The 24,164-nt window shown below is 41.6% G+C and overlaps 1 protein-coding gene across 8 annotated transcripts in view; it reads left to right on the forward strand.

Moving 5' to 3' along the window:
* celf6 (CUGBP Elav-like family member 6) overlaps window positions 1–24,164 on the forward strand; it is a 235,643-nt gene that overhangs the window by 178,579 nt on the left and 32,900 nt on the right. For 6 of the 8 annotated variants that reach the window (XR_009767677.1, XM_061668797.1, XM_061668788.1 and 3 more), the window contains exons 6-7: window positions 18,866–19,039; window positions 21,204–21,351. Coding sequence is in view for 7 of the 8 variants with exons in the window: in XM_061668797.1 (XP_061524781.1) it covers window positions 18,866–19,039; window positions 21,204–21,351 (322 nt within the window). In the remaining variant the exon portion in view is untranslated. The remainder of the gene's footprint in view (window positions 1–18,865; window positions 19,040–21,203; window positions 21,352–24,164) is intronic. The other 2 variants (XM_061668829.1, XM_061668847.1) reach the window with 2 other exon arrangements.

The following is a 24,164-nucleotide window of genomic DNA, read 5'->3' on the forward strand; positions in this document are numbered from 1 at the left end:
AATCTTTATGCAAACAAAGAGGACCTCTGAAATGCCTGGCATCCTTCTGCAGTTGAGTGAATTTAAAAAAACACCCGAGCCACTATGAGGAAATACATTTAGCTGTCTGCCATAAAACCAAAGTCTCACCTCTACAAGCCATGAAGATGATGGCTGGATGATAGAAATGCTCAAAAAAGGAGGACAAACCTTTGGGTCCAAGCCATTACTAGACAAAAAAAATTAAGCCAGGGGCTGTGTATTATAGATAATAGATACAGTGCAGTCATTGACAACTTAATAATAATATATGTGGAAAGGTAAAAGGCTTCACACAAGCTACAGCACCAATGGAGAAATGGCTCACAAAAGGACCATCACATATGAATAATGGGTTCAGTTTAGCCAATTTAAGGGAGCGTATATTAAATATTTAAAAGTCTTATCAAGGGAGGTTTCAAGGCAGCAACTAGACGGCTGGGTTAACAAGTATGTCAATAACACTGACAAGCACTCTGTGGAGTTAAGATTGAGCTGCAAAACAAGGTCAGATTATTAAAGCAGCCTAATTCAACTGTTTTTCTAATATTTTAGCCTGGCTGTTATGAACCCATTAGGCCTTCGTAATAGCGTCAGACACATGCCATTTATCAATGTACCGCCATTTCTGGCAACAAGTATTACACTGTTATTACAAAGCAAGGACGAGGCTGTAGAAGTGGGCACTGCAGTACAATAGATGTCCTTTTGGTGTTTTTTTTTTTGTGGGGTTTAGTAGCAAATGCACTGTCGTAGGAAGTGTGAAGTTAGAGGGTGTATTTGTTAACTTTAACAAAATACACTGCGATGCACTGGATGGTGTTTATTTGGGAACTGGAAAATGGGGCCACCAGAACCGGAAGCTGTCATCTAACGGCAGTTAATTATGAATCCGATATGCTTCCGACTCACTCAAACAAGGCCGTGTAAGTATAAGAAATGACGCACGGCAGAACACACGCACGCGCACACACACACACACAATCTCTGGGAAACACTCACTCTTCACACACTTCACTCATGTGCCGCGATAAATATTTACGGATGCTTCCTGGCAGCCATGAAACCAGATGTGATTTACACTTCTTTTTGATGCAGCCCCATTTTTGCATTACATTAAAGGAGAGAAATAACTCTGTTTAACTTTCTGCATAGCTGCCCTGGAGAAGATTTTATGTAGTAGATGTAAACCACATGGAGGAAATCTAAAAACCGACGAGCAAAACATCAAATAATTATCATACTGATTAGAATTCCTTTGATTTGCCTATCATCAATATTGCCGTTGTCTGATCAAAATCTTGTTTTGCCACTGAATTTGGTTCATTGTGTATTCTGTTAAAAGTAGCAAAACAACCATTCATTCATTCATTCATCTTCTGTACCGCTCAGCCTCACAAGGGTCACGGGCCTATCCCAGCTATCGCTAGGCGAAAGGCGGGCTACACCCTGAACCGGTCGCCAGCTAATCGCAGGGCACATATAAACAAACAAGCATTCGCACTCACGTTCACACCTACGGGCAATTTAGAGTCTTCAATAAACCTACCACGCATGTTTTTGGCGTATGTGAGGAAATCGGAGTGCCCGGAGAAAACCCACCCACGTGGAGAACATGCAAACTCCACACAGGCAGAGCCGTGTTTTGAACCCCGGTCCCCAGAATTGTGAGGCAGATGTGCTAACCTTGGCTGACAGAATTGTCCTTCAAATACTTTAGACCACAACTTCTCCATTCACTTTATGACCAAAACGATGTTATTGTATGTTGTTTTAATAAAGTGAGTGCAGACAACTTGACTAGAGCGGGGATGTCTAACTCTTTTTTTGTCACGGACAATACTGTAGTTACCGTTTCTCCTAGCGCCAATATGGCTGTGAAACCATATAAATGTATAATCGCCTTATCATAGTATTACATAATATTACACAGAGTATACACACAAAAAAACAGAAAGTAACTAGTTTTGCAATAGGAAGTTAATGAAATCAATTTGTTCAACTATTGTTCAATTGATATTGAAAAAGCGGTTTGGGAACAAAAATTTTTTGGAATCCCTCGTTATTAAAAGTGAAGACAATATGCAATTTTCGAACAGATTTTAGCAAGAGGCGGCAGGGTGGTCAACTGGATAGCACATCGGCCTCACAGTTTTGAGGACTGGGGTTCAAATCCGGCCTCCCCTGTGTGGAGTTTGCATGTTCTCACTGTGCCTGTGTGGGTTTTCTCCGGGTACTCCGGTTTCCTCTCAAACCCCCCAAGCAAACAAAAAAATGCATGATAGATTAAGATTTAGGCTCTAAATTGCCCACAGTAGTTTACTGTATATGTGCCCTGCGATTGGCCGGTTACCAGTTCAGGGTGTACCCTGCCACTCGCCCAGAGAAAGCTGGGATAGGCTCCAGCACGCCCACGACCCTAGTGAGGATAAGCGGTATGGAACATGAATAAATGAATTTTAGCAAGAAACATGACATAGATGCATATGTTGTTCTTTCGCTGGCCACATAAAATGATGTGACAGAGCACATCTGGCCCCCGGGCCTTGATTTTGACCAGAGCGGACAAGACGATAATAAAGGTATATTTGCCCTAAACCGAGTTGGATTTATAGATTCTGATAAATGCATTTTAAAAGATTGAAGTTACCTGTATAATACACACTGACAGCTGTGAAAAGATTACTTTCTGGGACTAAACATTTACCATTTATGGTCTGGCTTTATGAAATACTTTTTTAATAATTCTGAAAAAACTTGAATGAAAACATTTCACACAATTGCTCATAATGACAGCACTTTTTTTTTCTAACGTTGCTTCACGTTTGTTGATAATTTTCATGAATTTAATATAACCTACATGGCCATCCAGTCCACCGCATGCCACTACCGAGGATAAATGTTGCTAAAAATTAGTGGACGGACTACTTTTTACAAGACTTTACGCCGATCTGATCGGTGTTATCAGTATATAATAACATAATAATAATAATTATTATAATTAACATTTTATGCTGATCGGCCGATCGGCCTTCATGTCATAAGTCGCCGAGCCGATCAATGACGTCATCGATTGGCTCCGCACATGACATTTAACGCCGCGTCTTCGTCGCGTGTGAATCCAAAAGCTAGTTTATTTTTATCCTTGTCACGTGTCTTGTAGCGCAGTACTGTCACTATCTGACGGCCAATATTTTTTTCAATCTTGTCGGTGAAAAAACACGGCGTTGGTGTGGGACTATTTTGCGGTGTCTCAGACAAACAACACGTAAGTTATTTGGAGTCTGTGCACAACTGAAGTACGTCGTGGGGAACGTCATCTAAATGCTTGTGAGGATAAGCTGTACAGAAAATGGATGGATGGATGGATACAGTATACAGTACACAAGTATATACAATAAATGAAGAAGTCATGTAAACAGACACATTGCTCCATCTTGTGATCGGATCGGTGATCGGTTATTGTTTTTTTTAAACTTGCTGGTCGGTGATCGGTCCCAAAAATCCTGATCGTGTATAAAGTCTACTTTTTACAGGCTTTGCTACAGTTCCGTCGTTCATCTGCAGCCTTAGCAATAGTTACATTATCTTGAGCAATTGAGCTGCTTGAGCTCTGCTGCAGATTAACTGCCCACAGCAACAAATGGATGCCCAAACAGACTTTGCCAGTAACAATGCAAAAAATTCACTAAAACTCTTTATTTACTAAACTCCCGCCTCTATCCCTGCACCTGTTATTCTCTTCCTGCCCCAAATCCAACCTCCTCCCAGATGAATAGGGAAGGTGGCTATTAGCACGCGACACTACCGATGGGGGGTGCGGTTAATTTGGATAATATCGCTGCCACATGTCGTCAACAACCTTCTAGCAGGAGGCACGATTCAGTGTCTTGCTGCCAGCTGTGAGGTGTGCATGAACATTGAACAAAGAGTCTCTTAATATTCTCCACATCACATCTGCGTTACCTGGCACACGTGTACAAAACCATAAATAAGCGTGACACCAAAACACTGCAGCCTGAAAGACATACAGAAGTACAGATACTTGGAAAAATACTCTTGTAAAAGTAGTCTTTCCTCTCCTTAAATAAAAGTAAAAAAGTACAAACTCTGAAATGTACTTCTGTACAAAAGTATAAATAGTTATACTTTCAATTCTATAAAATTCCCATTTTGATTATTTAGCACAGTGAGGAAAAAAAAAAAAAACTTTCCTGCACACAAAATAGTTTCCTTCTCTTATTTACTTATACTGTACATCATGCTAGTACTGAGAAGAAAAAAACAAGTCACTGGACATGGCCTTGCTGCAAGGTAAATTCTGAATGAACTGATATGTCCTACATGAGCAAAACAAAACAACAAGCTAAATTAGCTAATGATAACTGAAGAAATACCACTATGTATGTGTTATTTGCAGAGAATTTTTGAAAGCCAGAAAATTTAGTTTTTTGGACAACTCATTTGCCACAAATCATTCTTGTAGGTCGCAATGTTTTTAAGACCAATAAGACCATGGATAGAGAAAATCTTGCTTCTCCAAATGTGCAGTTTAATCCTCCCTGGTTCATGTTTCTCAAACTTGCTACTGTCCCGTTTTTTCTGCATTTAAAGAGCCCAAGATCTTTTTTTCACGTTGTCATCATCTGCGGAGATTAAAAAAAGTAACAAGCCCATCCTGACAAAGTAAGGATTAGAACCTACATCTGTTTTCAAATATAGGTAGTAAAGGTAAAATGTCATCAAAACAATACATTTTCAAGTGAAGTACAGATACCTGAAAAATCTACGTAAGTGTAATACTGGAGTATTTGTACTTAGTTACTTTCCACTACTGCCAAATTCGTGTTCAAGTTTTCATTGATGTTTACTGCAGACTGCAGGTGCTTCAGTGAACTCTAAAGACAGACAATCTTGGTTGAGTCATGCTAAAGAGACGCGTGTGGCGGAACTTCAAAATAGAATGCGCCAAGGGTAAGACAGGCAAGCGAGCAAATTGTCGCCATTGTCATGTTGGCTGTCACTGTGCGACTGACAGGCCCCGTGGAGCCTCAGCAGCGTTGGCAGCAACAAGAGTGTACAGGTGTGTGTGATAGTCTACTTGTGGATTAATGAGAGATAAGACCGAGCCAGAGAGCATTGTTGTGGCATTGTGGAGTGCATCAAACACCACGGCGAGGTGTTGTGGAATCTCAAGCTGTGACATGCTGCATGAGGTTTTGGATATCCTCAGTCCGAATGTCGCAACACTAACGCACTTTTATATGGAAGCAACACTGTGATTAGAGTCAATGCGAGACATTGTTTCATGGGCTATTTTCCTGGCAACAGTGTTGTCTTGTGGACAGCTGGACATTTGACAAAATTTCATTGCATGATCGGGAGGAAAAAAACACCAAGCTTTAAGTCATTCTTTTATTTATTTTTTTTAATGTATGTATTTTTGGGGATGGGAGAAAGGCAGTACCGTGAGATAATGGTTAGCATGTCTGTCTCTTGTGTTTCCCTACCTTTATTGAGCCAAGGTACATATATTTCACATTAGGAACATTTCACGACACGCAACCAAACATAAATGTCACAAAATTTGCTGTACTTAAAATAATGATTGATAGTTAATTGTACCTTTTACCACTGAGTAGAAAAGCATGCAACTGTTCTGCCAATCACTATATGTGACTGGCATAGCTCGATGAACAAAGATGCATTATTTGTAGTAAATACTTTTTTGGACCAGTTTTGTGAAATTGGAGAATTTTCCTCAGCACACCTGATTACTCACCCAAAACCATCTATAGTAGGCTCCAACTCACCCATGACCCTATTAAGGACAAGCGATATGTAAAAACAATAGATGGGTGGGATTCACTGGGGAATAATTTGAAAAAAAAATTCTGTTGAGTTTAGATTTTTATGCTGATTAAAACTAAAATTGGCATGCTCACACAAAAATTGCAGTCAGTTTTTTCTAGCACGTCAAGTTTTTTCTGCACAGCTTACCCTCCAAATAAGCAAACTTCCACTGATTAGCTGTAGCAAGACTTACCAACTGATTATGATTGAACTCATCTACGGCTACGTGGCAACTTGTTTGTGCAGTCACAATTGAGACGGTGAGAGGTGTGTGTAGCTCCCAATAGGCCAGTTCTATCAATATCTGCAAACAGAAAGCTAGCATAGTAGGAATTAAGAGGATTTGTTCTGGCTTTTCTCTTAACCTTGTAACCATGGGCATACCGTTGTAAATTCATTTTATGCAGTTTTTTTTAGTTTTGAAAGCTTGTAATTATTCCATCTTCGTGTTTTATTCACATAGGTATATATTTCATTTGTTCCGTTTTGTTCTCACTTTGTTCAAAAACTTGACGTGATAGAGAAAATTTGACATCAGATTTCGATTCCGCACCCAAAAATTTGTTAAAAACAGCTGTCAGACCTAACTCAACAAAAATTGTGTTCCCCAGTGTAATCTCTCGCTGAATGTTCTGAAGTACTGTTTCCAGGCCATTGTCATATTGGTTTATTCATGCTGCCCAGAGGCATTGCGATAGCAGAGGTCTGTGTGATTGGAGCTCAACTTCGCATCAGCTCCTTTGGCCATCAGAGGCATAATAGCAGAGGTCCGCCTTGGTACATTCACATAATTAGGTGAGTGCCGACGTCATAGTTACACATAGTTAGACATAATGAAGCAGCCAAATTAAAAATAACAGAACATTAAACATCAATTAAAAGGCAAATGATATGGGAATTGTTGAAGTCAATAGGCAGTCCAGAATAGGTGTGTCTTGAGTTTGGATTTGAAGACGGTTAACAAGGTCAGGTGGGAGTGAGTTCCAAAAACAGGTTGGAGAGTGACTGAAGGCTCTGTCCCCCACAGTGGACAGATGGGCAGAAGGGACAGTGAGGAGGATGGTGGACAAAGATCTGAGAGAGCAGGAGGGTATGGCAATGTGAAGGAGGTCACCAAGATTTGGCACGGCGAGGTTATTGATGGCGATGGCCTTGAAGGTCCAGATCAGTATTTTATATTGGATGCGGAATTAGACAGGGAGCCAGTGGAGTTGTTGTAGGGCTGGAGGAGTAGAGGGCAGAGTTCTGGAGAAGCTGTAGTTTTTGTAGTGACTTGGGGGGAGATCAAAGCAGGAGAGAGTTGCAATAATCTAGGCGGCAAGTGAAGAGGCTATGAACAAGGACAGCAGCAGTGGAAAGGATGGACAAAGGAAGGAGGAAGTTACTGGTGGATCTGTTTGATTTCTGCATCGAAAAATGACATAAGGGAATTACAGAAAGCAGATGAATACAAGTGGGAGGGAATGGAGTCCGGTGGGTATGAAATATTGCCAAGCAGGGAGAATAGTGCCTTGGAGTAACCTTCATATTTATGGATTAGGGTTGTGTAGTAGGTAAATTTGTCTTAAATTAAAGTCTTTGTCGTGGTTAAGATGATGGCCCTACATGTCCTTGTGTATAGTGAGTCCAGTTTTTTTTGGAGCCGTTCAAATTGACGACCTTTGGATTTTAATTGTCGCAGTGCAGGGGTGAACCAGGGTGCAGAGGTGGTGAACGATACAGATCTGTTTTTTAATGGAGCAAGTGTGTAGAGGAGATGATGGAGATTATTATTGTAGTGAGTAACCAGTTAATTGGGTGTGGAGAGTGAGTCTGTGCTGGGGAGGCTGTTGATAAGAGTAATGTTCTTGAGTTGGTGAAAAGTGATGGCTGGGGGAGGTTGATTTTGGAAAAGGTTTGGTTCGTAGAAAAAGTTACAGTATTACCATATGGTCTGAAAAGGAAGGTGAATCGGAATTGAAGTTGCTTGTAATGATACCGGAACAGCATACCAGATCCAAGATGTAGACCACAGTTACTGAGACAAGAAAAGAACTCGCTGGAAATTGTGTTTATTGGAGATGGAGTATAGTCAACATCTTCTAGTCCAGTGATATATTGAGCCCAATGCTGATTTGAGGAATTGTCGCTCAATTTCCCACAGCCGGTGCCATGTTGACATCATTAGACAGAAAACTAGTTCAGACTGAGTCAACAGCGGCTTTGTAGAGACCACGGTTCTCATGATTACTAGATATTAGTTTCCTCCAATTACTTCTGTATTGAAAATGTTCATATGTTGTACAAATGTTTGTATATTGTCAAGGAAATCACAGGTAAATGACCAGTCTTGTCATTTTGTCCAAAGGTCTAAATGGCAGTATTTCTATTTTTTGGTGTTTCTGGGCTTTATATGCGGCTTTACTTGGCAGCTGCTGCAGTCTTTGGGGGGTAGAACAGAAAGGCCAAACCAAGACAGCAACATGCACTGCTAATGAGAGACAACCTTCCCTAGTGGTTTTACCAGCCATGCAACATTAGGCCCAGTGGGAGTTCACTCATTTACCAAAGAACTCGCTATCATATATTCAAATAATTCATTACACACTCTCAATTAATGTCGTGAGAGTTTAAACGTGTCATCAAACTTTCGCTTATCCTTCAAAAGAATTTTGCTCCGCAGGGAGGTAAAACTTTATTATTGATCATTCCTGTGCTTATTATCCCTCATGAGAAACATTTTGCTGTAATATTACATATTGTTGCTCAAGATGGAAGAAAATGAGGCTGTTTACCTGTTTGCACATATTTTACACACAATTGAGTCGCGAGGACTGCAGCGATAAAGCCTAATGCCATTCCATGGGCGTAGTCAAGTTCTAATCCCCCAATTACTGCTGTATATTGTTCCATTGCCCCGTTTCCCGGCCTATATAAAATCCAATACGGGGAGATTTTCACAAGTCAAGTGTGTTGTTTTAGGAATTAGATTACTTTTTGAACCCATGGCAAATTCCTTCGTTGTACCTGTCAAAAGTGACGGCTCCCCATTGGCCCTTATCAAATTCAGCGAATTCATTTTCTCTCCAGGTATGAAGACTCCTGTTGCTGGAGGTTATTATTCTGCTTGTTTGTCGTCTTGGGATTTTCTGCATCCAGTCAGGAGAGGCTTTTTTTTTTTTTTTTTTTTGTCATCGGCCGCCACCTGTTCCTTCATTACCCAGACATACAGTATCTCGCTTGTCCTCTTTTGTTAATGGAAACTGTCGATCCACGAGATGAACCCCACATCTCGTCGGAATGCATCAGATTCTTCACAATCGAAGGTGAAATTTAGACTTGAGGAAGCGGGGGCCCAATTTTTGAGTTGACAGCACAGGCCGGCTTTGACTGTTCCAATTGTCACAACTCATCCTCCGCGAGGTATTAAATGAATATGAAAACGCAGGGTGGTGTGAGCTAAATGCCAGGCGGCGTCGCCACGGTGGGCAGGCTTCACTGGCAGCAAGGCAGAAGGACAATGTTTGCTCATCGTCAGTCTCATTAAACCAAACCGCCTGGTGCCTTCAAATGGCCACCAAAGTTGAGAAAGACATGGAAAAAGGTCAGGTTGTGCAATGGAATCAAATAAGAAATGGAAAATAAAACAGTTCTGTTAATTCTACCGTGCCAGGGTACAACTAATTGAAATGGCATAGAATGAGAGGAATCAAGACGTCTTCTGGCCTCAGGAGCAACACTGACTGCCTCCAATAGGATCCGATGTGTGGCGAAATGTCCCCCGGGGGCCGCATTGATGCTCCAGTATTCCAGTATTCCCCAGGGTAGTTTTACTGTACATTTGTCAGCATTCAGCAAGCTCTCTTTGTTTTGATAGCTACTAAATATAATGTAACAGGAGGAAAGCTGAGGTCTAGTAATACAATTATCATTCATTTTGAGTTGACCATCAACCAAAACCTGTTTCAAGACCGATTCATACAGTATATGGCACTTTTGAATCACGGTTGAATTCAAATCTAATCCGACGTGGTTGTACAATGTACGCGAGGTTAGAAGAAATGATTGGCAGGTCCCTACCGCTCCCATGGCGATCGGATGAATTTCTGACTCTGCGCCTAAAGTCACGTTATGTATAATTTTATGCATAAATGCTCCAGATAGACGATTTGTTGTGAGCATTTATTTAGAATAAGCATTCCGAGTCAAAGGACAGTTGACAGTCGTCATCTTGATTAGTTCTGACAATCAACAACAGTTTGACCACCAATGACTCCGGCTTTACCTAAAACATCAATTCAATTTTTGTTTGTCACAAGTGACTAACTTGTACAGTGAAAGAATTTGACATTTAAAAACAACATATATAGTTGTAAGGAATGTTCCCTCTAATTTTTCATGTGTCTGGGCAGACACACGAGCTCCTTGAGTGCACTGAGGACCACTGTGAGCAACATCAGATGTGCCCGCTGTGGCCACATACCAGTATGACACCTGTTCAAAACCTTGGATCATCGCAAGTTGCATGGCTTATTTAAAGAAAAAAATTACAGCAGCCATTTTCATTGGTTAACTTTTAATATAATTGATTTGGCCCACTTGAAATGAAAATGCTTTAAACACAGGAGTCCTACTTTGGCCTGGGTGAGGTCCACTAGTGGCCTGGGTGAGGGTCATGTTCTGGAAGAAATGACACATATACACCTTGAGACATATAATTTTGTTCACATTAAAACATTCACATTTTGCACAATAACGTGCACTGTAGCTTGTGATACAATGTACATTTGTGTAACTCTCTGTATGTCAAATATCTAATTACACAGTTTTTTATTAGCATTTCTACTACCAATCAGGGTTTGCTCTAGGATTTTTTGGAAACTGTGGGGGAGGGCTTCAGCGTCGTCACTCCCATTCCTCATATTTAACAATATGCTAAATTATTATTTTAAAAAATGTAAATTAAATAATGTCACTAGAATATGCACAAATCTGACTTAAATTTTACCTTATTGTTCACGTCTGTCCTTCTCGCTTCTCCAATGATTGTACACTTTGTCCAGGTCGATGACTTCCTCTGCTTCTTGCTTTGACTTTATGCACATCAGCTGGTCTAAATGTGCCACTTCAAGATGATTTCTGGATGCTGTTTTGATATGATTCATTAAACTAAATACTCTTTCACAATCTGCACTGGAAACTTGAAATGTAGCACAAATATCCACAAGCTGTGAGATCTCCTTTAGCTCCTCACATCTAAGTGCTGCAGCAACCATATCTGAGAATGTGCCCTTGACCCCTGTTTAAGTTTTTGCTTCATTATGTACTTGAATTCAGCATATTGACTGTTAATGGCCTCCATAGACAGTGGGTGGTGGAGAATGGCCTCATACTTCTTTGCCAGTGTGGCAATGTCTGCTGATCCATAGTCAAAACTGATGTTTGAGCTCAATGCTTCAATGTCAAATGCAGGCCACTCCTTTAATTCATCCTCTGGAAAATGAGCATCCATGTGATCACAGAGTAGTAATGAAAAGAGTAATCTCAACAGTATTTAGACAATCAGCTGATGAGGTCCCCGTAGCCTCTTTGACATGGTCACTCCACTGTACAGTATTGGGAACGCAACTTCTCAATCTTTGCTCTAGCAAAGCAGTGTCCTTCCATCAAAGTCAGGTCGCGTCTTTGTAAAGTGAGGCAGAGCTGTGCCAGCTCACCCAAAACAGCTCCCAGAGCAGTGACAGTAACCTTGAGCTTTGAATCACTCAGCTTTTTGCAGTACTTTACCACTGGATCTCTGTTATCGGTGAATTCTCTTTTGCAGAATTCTTCAAGCACAGTGTAGTTTCTCAGAACAGCATTGACAGCTTGGTGCCGTGACAGCCATCGCACTTCGTTCAGAGGCCTGAATGACAGTGTATCTTCTTCATCAAGAATCTTTGCTAGGTCCTCCATTTTGCCCCTCTTCACAGTGGACCGAGAGAAAGTGGAATACACAGTTCTAAGAATTTCTAAGACTTTCCACATCACGCATCAAAGGTAAATTTTTCCAGGCATCATCAATGCCCAAGTCGTCTCTATGAGCCAGACAATGTTGTTCAGTTAGGTGTGGTATTTGGCGCTTTAACAAACCCGCAACTCCGTTGTGTTTTCCTAGCATTACTGAGCCACCATCGGAGGTCAACATCACCATTCTCTGCATGTCCAGTCCATGTTTGGAGTAAAACTGAGTTATTGCCTGCACAATATCCTGAGCAGTGCAAGCTGTCAGTTGGATGATGCCACCAAACACAGTTTTATGGTTAACATCATTTTCCTCCCTATATTTAATATATAAGACTACATTTTGTGTACTGATATGTCTGTGCTCTCTTCTACTATCAGGGTATGCCAGGGTGCATTTTTAACACTGCACATAGTCTCATTCTGCACTATTTCATTGATTGGGTTCACAAATTCAAAGGCATAGTTTTTACTTTGCCAGCTTTCTGGTATAATTACATACTTTGCCATGTGATCGCGGATTTGTTTAACTGACAGCATTGATGCATTCATTTTGATAGCAAGTAAAATATTGTCAATGAGAACTTTAACTTGCTCGGGGTCAGATTTTGCTTTGTGTGACAGCTCGTTCTTTTTATCTCTGTCTTTTGCACTCTCCCGCAATAATGTACCGATCCCCTGTCCCATCTTGAGTCTTCGTACAATTCCAACAGCTTTCAAATGACATTTCTGCTGAATATGACGCTTGAGGTAGTCCAACCTCCATTCAGTCCACATTTTTCCCTCCGAAAACTCACTTGCTACTTTGGCTTCGTTGCATGTTTTGCAAGTACACCTTTCTCACTCAAAAAGGAAAAATTATCACACAGTTTCATCGCTTGTTCTTCTATTTGCACGTACTCCGACAGCCATTCCATCTTAAAAGAACCACATTTCTTTTTCACTTTGGCTTGATGAGTGGATGTCTCGCTGCCTGTTCGTTTCGCCATGATAAGGGGTTAGCGTTTGTCTCTCTTAACTCCGCCGTTGTTAGCTCGCTAACCTGCACAGCACGTATGAGCAGGGCACATATGCAAGCATTGTCAATGCTATGATTGGCTGCGTAGCATAAGTGAACCGTATCGTATCATTGGCTGGGCACCTGTCGCTCACTGAGTTACATTGCATTACAGAAAACAATATTATTGGTCTAATTAATTAGATTATATCAGGTGTAAAATCAGACATTATTTAATACATTTCTGTTGAATTTAATGTTTTTGCACAGCATAGATTTTCTTGTGCGCTGAGTATGTGCTGGCAGTGCGCCATTGCGCAGGCGCGCAGTTTAGAGGGAACATTGGTTGTAAGTAAGTTTTAGGTTGATAAAGGTTATGCTTTTTGGCAGAACAACTTAGGTATTTTGGGACAATTTAAAGGACAATTGTTGTGGTTACCACATCTGCCTCGCAGTCGAGGGGTCCCAGGTGTCTCCACATGCTTGTGTAGGTTTTCTCTGGATACTCCAGCTTTCTACCAAATTCCAAAAACATGGATGTTAAATTAACAACACACACTCAATTGTCTATAGATGTGAACTGTTGTTTGTTTGGTGGTTGTGCTCTGTGATTGGCCAGCGATTAGCCCAGAGTGTGCCCCACGTTTTGTCCAAAGTCCACTGGGCTCTCATGCGACCCTAATGAGGACAAGAACTACAGACAGTGGATGGATGGGACAATAAAATCACATCTACTGTAATTTGCCTTACACACTCATAGACAAACGCAATGTGTCCCATCAGTACGGTGGCCTGGAAGTGCAAAACAATATAACAAAAGCCAAAACACTTTTACATTTGCGAAAACAAATTAACGAAAGCCAAATCACTTTGACATTTCAGAAAACACATGAGCAAAAGCAGAAACACTTTTAATAAAGACGAAACAAATTACAATTGAGACAACCCGGAAAGGGAACGTCCAACATCATTAGGGAATCCAGTGCATTTTTTTGGAAGGACACGCCCTTCTCCAATATTACTGGCTCCAGGACACGCGGCGCTGCACTATGATTGGCTGCTGTATCCCTGTAGAACACGCTCTCCTCCTTCCAGATGGTAAAATAAGTATGTGACTTATTTAGTGTGATGACGTGAATATACACTGTGTGGTCGAACCCGACTGGACCAAACCATTGCATAAAAAAAAGAGTTGTCGACGCACCCCCGCACATTGAGCGATTGTATATGTGGACGCCATGAACAGTGAGCCTGTATTGGCGTTTGATGCTGTATATACAATATATTGTACTTGATCATATTTCTTAAACCATAAAAAAATAGATTAAGAGTTAAGGAAGAAGCAGGTTGTCAAAGGGAGAGGATACTGGCGAGAATTAAAAGGAAAGTGTGGATATTTGAAAGGAAGCTGCCGGCTCCATTCATTTAAACGTACATTCTGGCCACAAACTTAGCTTTTTCATGCACAGGCACATTATACATTATGAATATAGGCAAGTATTGATTTAAAACAACATTTGATGCTTTACATACTATTTATATGGCTTGAGCCGAGGCAACGTGACGGCACGGAAATGTATTTTCATCGTAGGGGGAAGCTTCTGTGCATTTTGATTGAATGTAAAATGGGACGTGAAGACGCCGTCCAGCGGAGATTATAATTTTTAATCACGTCAAAACCGGTGGCCGACTGATCGGCCGCTCATGGAAACAGTTGCCAAACCATGCACACTGCATCATAGCTCAGTCGGGTTTGGCGACGGTGCTCGTCGTGCGCCAGCCTTAACCACCATAATCCTAACTTTAGTTCATCCTAAACTGCCTTAATCCCAACCCTAGTCCTAAACCTAACCATAGTAAACTCCTTTGTTTTTTTATTTGTTTTTTAATTTTGTTGTTTTTATATATTTGGGATGGACATCTCTTTACATCTGCGTAGCGTACCCTTCCTGCGATGCAGGACCCAATCATGTTGAAGCGGGGCGGGTCTTGCCGAGAAAGGGTGTGGGATTTCTAAGAATGATTGTGAAATGGGACGTTCCCTTTCCGGGTTGTCTCAATTGTAATTTGTTTCGTCTTTTGTAAGTGTTTCTGATTTTGTTAATTAGTTTTCTGACATGTAAAAGTGTTTCTTTTTTTTTTCATTTTTTTTTTTTAAATCTAAAAGTGTTTCACAATTTGTTATATTGTTTTGCACTTCCAGGCCACCGTACATCAGGTATCATTCAATTGTTTATGTACCATAAAAGTCATTCGACAAAACAGTCACGTTCCAATAACCACTTGAAAATGTCATGACTTTCTTTCAAATTTCAGAAATAGATGATTTGTTTTTGTTTATTTTTTTTTGTTACCCATGTTGAGACAAAGCATTGTTATTAACAACAACTTACAATGTTGATCCTAATGAACTAAACTGTAAACACCAATCTCTACGGTGGTGGACAGACAACTATTAATCCAATGTATCCTGTGGGTTCCCCCACTGGGATACAATCAAATGAGTGACTATTAAGTATGACTGCTGCACTGTAAGATACTGGCCGTGTCATATGGTAGCAGACTGTTACTGCTCTGTTGCATTGTTTGGTTGTCGAGGGCAAAGGCATCCTTGCTTCTCTGCCTTTCCGCTGGGATACAACTAGTAGTCATGCTCATGCAATCTGACATGGGGAGCATCTGGGTGTAGCTTTCTCAATTTCAATTTATTCATGCGTAAAGAAACAGGTGTATGGCAGCACTGGTAACTTCGCTCTCACTTCTAAAGTCCACACTCCAGGAGACAATAGAAATCTCAATCAAAGCCTTAATTTGTACAGACCCTGTCAGCATGAGACATTTTCTGACAGAATCCCAGGTTTTTTATCTCATCTTGTCATATCTTTGCTTTTATGATCTTAATAACCATATCCCAGCTGACCCTCTGGGGTTCTGCGTCCTTCCATCTTAGTGCTCTTTCCAAGCATAAAACTCTTTTAATTAAACAGCAGCCCGGCCACAGTGGACTTTCTCTGCCCTGGATGTCACAGAGGAACTGACTCTGGTGTCCGTCTCTAAAATGAATTAATTGGATGCATTTTCAGGAGTCTGGACATCAACACAGAACTACTGTATATATGCCATAAGGTAAAGCCATTAGTCAATACTTCGCCCGTTATATGCTGAAGGCTCTGGTCAAATCTAATAACTCACTATTGTATACAGCAGAGCTTCACTGCCAGATGACTGGAACTCCTGCGGGATCTGGTTAGGATCACAATTCTTTTGGAGTTTGAAAGACTGCAAAAGCACACATCAATCACCATTGTCTTTCATTTAATGCTGACAGCTAAATGACTGCACTCATAATGGTTGCATATTCAGTTCCACTGACTTCCTTGATAGATGGCAAGACATCCGTTGAACTAAGGCATAGTACAACCCCAATTCCAATGAAGTTGGGACGTTGTGTTAAACATAAATAAAAACAGAATACAATTATTTGCAAATCATGTTCAACCTATATTTAATTGAGTACACTACAAAGACAAGATATGTTCAAACTGATCAACTTTATTGTATTTAGCAAATAATCATTAACCTAGAATTTTATGGCTGCAACACGTTCCAAAAAAGCTGGGACAGGTGGAAAAAAGACTGAGAAAGTTGAGGAATTCTCATCAAACACCTGTTTGGCACATCTCACAGGTGAACAGGCTAATTGGGAACAGGTGGGTACCATGATTGGGTATAAAAGGAGCTTCCCTGAATTTCTCAGTCATTCACAAGCAAAGATGGGGCAAGGTTCACGTCTTTGTGAACAAGTGCGTGAGAAAATAGTCGAATAGTTTAAGGACAATGTTCCTCAACGTACAATTGCAAGGAATTTAGGGATTTCATCATCTACGGTCCATAATATCATCAAAAGGTTCAGAGAATCTGGAGAAATCACTGCATGTAAGTAGCAAGGCCGAAAACCAACATTGAATGCCCGTGACCTTCGATCCCTCAGGCAGCACTGCATCAAAAACCGACATCAATGTGTAAAGGATATCACTACATGGGCTCAGGAACACTTCATAAAACCAATGTCAGTAAATACAGTTTGGCGCTACATCCGTAAGTGCAACTTGAAACTCTACTATGTAAAGCAAAAGCCATTTATCAACAACACCCAGAAACGCTGCCGGATTCTCTGGGCCTGAGCTCATCGTAGATTGACTGATGCAAAGTGGAAAAGTGTTCTGTGGTCAGACATTTCAAATTGTTTTTGGAACTTGTGGACATTGTGTCCTCCAGGCCACAGAGGAAAAGAACCATCTGGACTGTTATGGACACAAAGTTCAAAAGCCAGCATATGTGATGGTATGGGGCTGTGTTAGTGCCAATGGCATGGGTAACTTACACATCTGTGACGGCACCATTAATGCTAAAAGGTACATACAGGTTTTGGAGAAACATATGCTGCCATCCAAGCAACGTCTTTTTCATGGACGCCCCTGCTTATTTCAGCAAGACAATGCCAAACCACATTCTGCACGTGTTACAACAGCGTGGCTTCATAGTAAAAGAGTGCGGGTACTAGACTGGCCTGCCTGCAGTCCAGACCTGTCTCCCATTGAAAATGTGTGGCGCATTATGAAGCGTAAAATACGTAATAAGTTAATGATTATTTGCTAAAAACAATAAAGTTTATCAGTTTGAACATTAAATATCTTGTTTGTGTAGTGTATTTAATTAAATAAGTGTTGAACATGATTTGCAAATCATTGTATTCTGTTTTTATTTATGTTTAACACAATGTCCCAACTTCATTAAAATTGGGATTGTACATTCTCCACTTTTTATTGACGGTCAGGAAGTATGTTCACTCGCATTGGTCAGAGAAGCAAAATCTATTGGGAGACAGAGGACGCACTCACACTAGACAATTTTTAATGGCCTTGAATACACTTGACACCCAAACTCTGATTTGTTTGCTCCGATCTGTGCCAAAGTACTGTATATTTCCAAGTCTCAAGCACATTTGGAAGAGACAACGTCCAAGCAATCCACAAAGTCAAAGCACGCACATCTATCTTGTAATACCGGTATAGGTTCTCGCTCCTTTCATTAGTTATTAGTGGTTACTATAACTTTGCATAATAGAGCCAAACCACAATGGACTAGTCGAAAGAAGCCGCAATACAGGAAACTTCCACTAATGCTGCGTTGTATCATGAAGTGATGGAACACATACAAACATACTGATCACATACTGTACGTATTCTTACTTTTTCAGTTGCTTTTTTTGGGGATTTTTTTTCTGAATAGCCAATATATTGGGACGGTTCAGATGTTTTGTGCTGACAATGTTGTCTATAACCTTGATGTTTCGCATCATTTATTAGAAATCTTAGAAACCTAAAGTCAAAGTTAATGTCAAATTAGTTGACATTGAGGATATATTGTTTTTTGTTTTTTTTATTTCCAAATGTTCGATTACTGGTCAATAATTAGTTACCAGAAAGTAAAATCTGGTCAAATCAACAGACGAGCTGAAGCAATAGTATTGCTGAACGATATTCTTACCGTCCAATATAAAGCGTGAAAGTAATGTGTATTCCTTTGTGTATTCCTTCCATCGTTTGGACAACCAATGAATAAGCAATTGAGCAGAAATTTTTTTTTTTGGGGGGGGGGTAAATTTATATGTATCAATGCATACATGGAATGTTTTGCTTTATCACGTATAGAGTTGATATTCTGTTTCATAATCACAAAATGAGAATATGTGGGAATGAAAACAGGCATGGAAATAAAATTTTAAAAAACAGGTTTAACTAACAAGAAAACTGCAAATGTATTTGGATTAAAATTAAGTTTGTTGTGAAAGATTAATTATAATTTCACTTTTAAAGTAATTTCATCCAAAATACAAGCTTTTCAAACCTTGAAAATTCAAGCCTGAGGAAATCAGAAGGTCCCTGGAGGTAATTCATTCTGCGCCACGTGAAACCTAACATAACATATTCTAATGTGTGTACTTACCTATAGGGCGCCTCGTCCAGCCTGGTGGTCAAATTTGCAGACACGGACAAGGAGCGGACACTGCGCCGGATGCACCAGATGGCGGGTCAGCTCGGCATCTTCAGTCCCATGACCATCCAGTTTGGGGCCTATGGCGCCTACTCTCACGCTGTAAGTCTCAGCCCGGCGGGGGAGGAGACGGTGAGCTTGAAAACAGAAAACAAAACGCTTGTCATTGAAGGTTTGACCTCACTTCTCTTTCCCACTAGGAATGTAATGATATCCACTTCTTTGAGTAATACAATCACTGGCCACAACATTGGGTACACATCTAATCTAATACAAGATACAGTACCAAATGTTTACCATATGTTTCTTATTGTCATTGCAGTTGGCAGTGGTGTAGAATTGCACTGCACCATACAAACAACTTTCTATTTTCACCCCCCCTTGTAGGTTAATAAGGTACATAAACAAACATTGCCATCATCAACTTTAAATACCTAATTGTAAAAGACCAATATGTATCCCACCAAGCATCTTCCACGTTACAACAAGCTACCATTAGATCTTATTGGGCGGTACGGTGAGCGACTGGTTAGAGCATCTGCCTCACAGTTCTGAGGACCGGGGTTCAATCCCTGGCCCCGCCTGTGTGGAGTTTGCATGTTCTCCCCATGCCTGCGTGGGTTTTCTCCAGGCACTCCGGTTTCCTCCCACATCCCAAAAAAATATGCATGGTAGGTTAATTGAAGTCTCTAAATTGGTCCTAGGTGTGAATGTGAGTGCGAATGGTTGTTTGTTTATGTGTGCCCTGCGATTGGCTGGCAACCAGTTCAGGGTGTACCCCGCCTCCTGCCCGATGATAGCTGGGATATCCCTTAAAAATAAAGTATAAATGCACCAAATTGTTGCCAAAAGTGAAAGAAGCAGGTTACTTCCTGATTCACAGCGAATGATGAACAGATTATGGGAGCGGGCAATTTCACTGATGACACATTGACTCAAAACATAATTCTTGCATCTGCACCTTTATCCAGACCCTCACTAAATCATTAGTTGAGACTGAATTAACAACGCCTCTGCTAAATACACCATTTTGCTTTAATTGCGCCAAGACATGATTAATCAACAATCAATTTCACACAAGTGAGAGAATTCTTTATCAGTTAATTGGTTATGCCCATTCCTATTTGGTACAGCTCTTGTATTGCATATACAGGGGGTCCTCGGTGTATTTTGAGGTTAAGAATGGCACATGATGAACTAGTTTGTGCAGCAGGGTAGAATACGTCGGCACACGGAACAAGAAGGCACGGTTAGCTGTAATACAGCTGTATTTGCTGGTTTTCATTTGATTGATTTATATTTATGACAAAGAAGTATTTTTCCATATAAATATTTATTGTAACAATGAACTAATTTGTGCAGCACCGTAAGAACACATTGTCACGCTCAGTTACTGCTGTTCTTACTGGTTTTCCTTTGATTGTGTTATATTCATGGCCAAGAGATGTTTGTCATAAATTCCACACTTTTTAAGTTAGTGATAGAATACAACTTAATAACAAATTCAGGTTACGCAACAACCATAGGAATGGAACTCTGTCATAAACTGAGGACCCCTTGTAATTAGTTCACGTAAGTGTACCTAAAGTTTTGGCTCATATTACTATAATACAATTTTTTTTTAGGATAATACATCACTTCTTGATATTGTGTATTTTAACCAAATAATTTACTCAGTGCTCTTATCGTGTGCATGCATTGCTATGTGGTGCATCTACTTCCTATTCATGGGACTTTTTTTGGACTATTTCTGTTAATTTATCCGCCAACACATTTTACCTTGCACTCAAGACTCAAGTGCATGTCATTACCGAGAACCAACACCGGCTCACCCACTATCCCTGCCAGCCTCCTCCCCTCGCCCCTGGCACCACCACCACGTTTCATATTCACACATGAAAGTCACAGCCTGAGTTAGAAGTCTGTGAGATTTTGCACTCACACGGTAGCTAGCAACTCATCCTGACAGGTGAGAATCGCCCACTCACGCATTCACAATCCCCCCCCACTCCCTCCCTCGTTCCCTCATAACAGCGCATGCATAGTGCCTATAGATGTACTGTATATTGAATCACCAACACATAGTCTTTATAATGAGGCAGTACAATGAGGCCACAGGAGTGTTATGGACTGGAAGTAGCTGGAAAGCGATGGTGAGCGGCGATGCGGTCCAAGAACAAGGCACGGGCCAAGTAAACAGAGATGTGAGAGTAAACACGTTCTGCTCCCACGGCTATTTCACCCTCCTCTCTGTCCTTCCCCTCCTTCCCCCGCCCGCTGGTCTCTAATCCTACAGCAGATGATGCAACAGCAAGCAGCCCTGATGGCAGCAACACAAGGGTCCTACCTGAACCCCATGGCGGCCATCGCTGCCGCGCAAATGCAGCAAATGGCAGCGTTCAATGTCAACGGCCTGGTGGCGACCCCAATGACACCATCATCAGGTATAGACGGCAGATTTCTCTTCCCAAAACTCGTCACTGCAGCCCTTGAAAACTTTTATATTTTTCCAAATTACCTCATTAGTTGTTATCTGATTATAACTTTGTTCGTCTACGTTATGATGATTTTGACTGATGAGATTACATAATTGCTCCTGCATGTATTGTTAAAACCACTGAGGTAAACAACCTTGTTTTTAAGTATCTCTATTAACACTTACATACTGTCTGTGTCAAATTTGCTTTTTTTTTTTTTTTTTGTCCTGTTTTGTCCTGAATGGAGGATCTGTATCCCTTTTATGCCGGAACAGTTTTACTGTGTCACAGTGGAGTTTTTAAGCTTCTGCTGTGGTTTCTTAGTATTATATCCATCCATCCATCCATTTTCTGAGCCGCTTCTCCTCACTAGGGTCGCAGGCATGCTGGAGCCTATCCCAGCCATCATCGGGCAGGAGGCGGGGTACACCCTGTACTGGTTGCCAGCCAATTGCAGGGCACATATAAAAAAAAAAAACCATTTGCACTCACATTCACACCTACTGGTAATTTAGAGTCGTCAATCAACCTACCACGCATGTTTTTGGGATGTGGGAGGAAACCGGAGTGCCCGGAGGAAACCCACGCAGGCATGGGGAGATCATGCAAACTCCACACAGGCGGGGCCGGGGATTGAACCCCGCTCCTCAGAACTGTGAGGCAGACGCTCTAACCAGTCGTCGACTGTGCCGCTTTAGGATTATAATTTAAGTTTATTGAGAATCAGTTTCTAGAAATGAAGACAAAAGACAAAGCACAAATTGTAAATGATGAGAAAATTAAGTCATTACATTATCTACAACAATGAAACATTAAATATGAGTGTTGCATGGGGCTGTAGTGCTACACCCTGTGAGGGAAGGACAGGACAAGATAGAACAGGACAAGGACAGGAGAAGAAGCATGCAGGACAACTGTACAACTGAAGTGTGGTGGGATTGACTATGTAAATTATAAAATTATATAGAACTATAGTATGAGTGAGGGGATACACAAGCAATTCGATCCATGAGTTATTTGTCGCAATAAATGAGTGGCCCCACACCCAAGGGTGTGTGCCTGTGGACACATGCAAGTGAATTGACACCGTTCTACATGCACAAAGACTGACAGAAGTGTCCTGTAATTGCTGTACCCGCACCGCGGAGGCTGAGGACCCCACCCTATCAATCGAGGGGGGGGCTAGGGGTCCCCCCGAGAGCAGCCCAGTGGACGGGACACGTCCCACACCGAGGGACCCGGAGCGGTCCGCCGGCCCCACCGAGGCGCCCCGACAACTGGCCACCCGGTGGGGGCCGCAGGGACCCAATGCCAGCCCCCCAGCCAAACCCCCCATTCCTCCACCGCCCTAGATCCCCGACTGGCAGTGATTGGCCCTACCCCATGTATCAGTGTCCCCTCCCCCGAATGGTGTGGTGCATTAAAACCTGGAGAGGCCAGGGAGCCAAGGTGGGCCTAACAGCCAAACCCCCCTCACTCACGACCCACCGTCCCCCAGAGATGGGTGTATGTGGTGCATTAAAATGTAGGGATGAGTGTGTGTGATGCATTTAAAATCCAGGGAGGCAGGCAGGGCGGAGGGGCAGGGCCCACGGACCGGGAAACAGCACAGACCTGCTGAAACCCGGTCCGACACCCACACCCTCCCGACCCCATACCAGTCCCCCAGGAACCCTTTGATATGTATTTGTGCCCAGATGCGATTAGTGAGAAAAATATATACAGTGAGTGGTGTGAGCGTGTGCTAAGTGAGTGATTAAGAGGCATGGCTCCTGCAGGTCGGGCCCATCAGGCAGGACAACCAAGAGGGCGACGAAGAGGGCTGCCCCACCCAGAACCGCAGTACTGACCCCGGGACCCCCACCCCCTACAGACACATTCCCGCCAGCACCCACTACCCGCCACTGATGTGTCAAAGTTGCAATGTCACAAATACAAAAGCCCCCACTTCTCTGAAATGTTGATTGAAACACTGAAAGTCCATGGATTAAAGTTAGGCAGGCTATTAATACATTTTGAACAGAGCTATAGTTTCCTAATTTTAGAGAGACAGTTACAGTATTACAGTATCAGGATATTCTTGTCCCGGGTCACAATTGACCCGGAACATATTATGTGTGCATGGAAGATTAATAGTATGTAAGGGTTAAGAAGTGGCTTGCAGAACTGTACTGTACTGTTTTCTCCAATGCAGCTGGCCTTACTTTTCTCTTCACCTAAAAACTCAGGTGTTATGTGACATGTAATGCCCTTTTCAACAACATGCACACATTTCACTGATTTGTCTCAACAATCACCTGCTGTCGGCAGTCGATGTATTAACCCTTTGTCGGGCAAGGAGCCAAACTTTAAGTTCTGCAATGGGGTTATGTTGGCTTTCACTTTGAGAATGATTTATCCTGGCTAATCAAAGACTAATATTAGAATACATAAAAAAAAATACATAGTATATTATACTGAGTTAGAATTTTGGATTCCCAGCGACTCGCAAGTGTTTTAGGCAAACTTTTCAAGCCTTGAAAAAGCTATGTTAAAACATCCAAGCATTTTCAGCAATTCCAAGCAGCTATAGGAAAATTGATTTTTACTAGCAGGATTATGAGAAGCAGCTGTAATAAATTCATCCAAGGTCTTTCTGTATATGCCCTTGTTACATTTTTTAAAGACGCCACTTTCTGGGCTGAAAGAAGCCCGTGTTGAAGGGAGGCCATGATGGGAGGACATCTACAGCACTCCCTCCACATTCATTGGCAGACGCATAACACTCTTCCTCTCGCTCT

This window comes from Phycodurus eques, chromosome 2 (genome assembly GCF_024500275.1).
Source record: "Phycodurus eques isolate BA_2022a chromosome 2, UOR_Pequ_1.1, whole genome shotgun sequence".
Classification (NCBI taxonomy): Eukaryota; Metazoa; Chordata; class Actinopteri; order Syngnathiformes; family Syngnathidae; genus Phycodurus; species Phycodurus eques.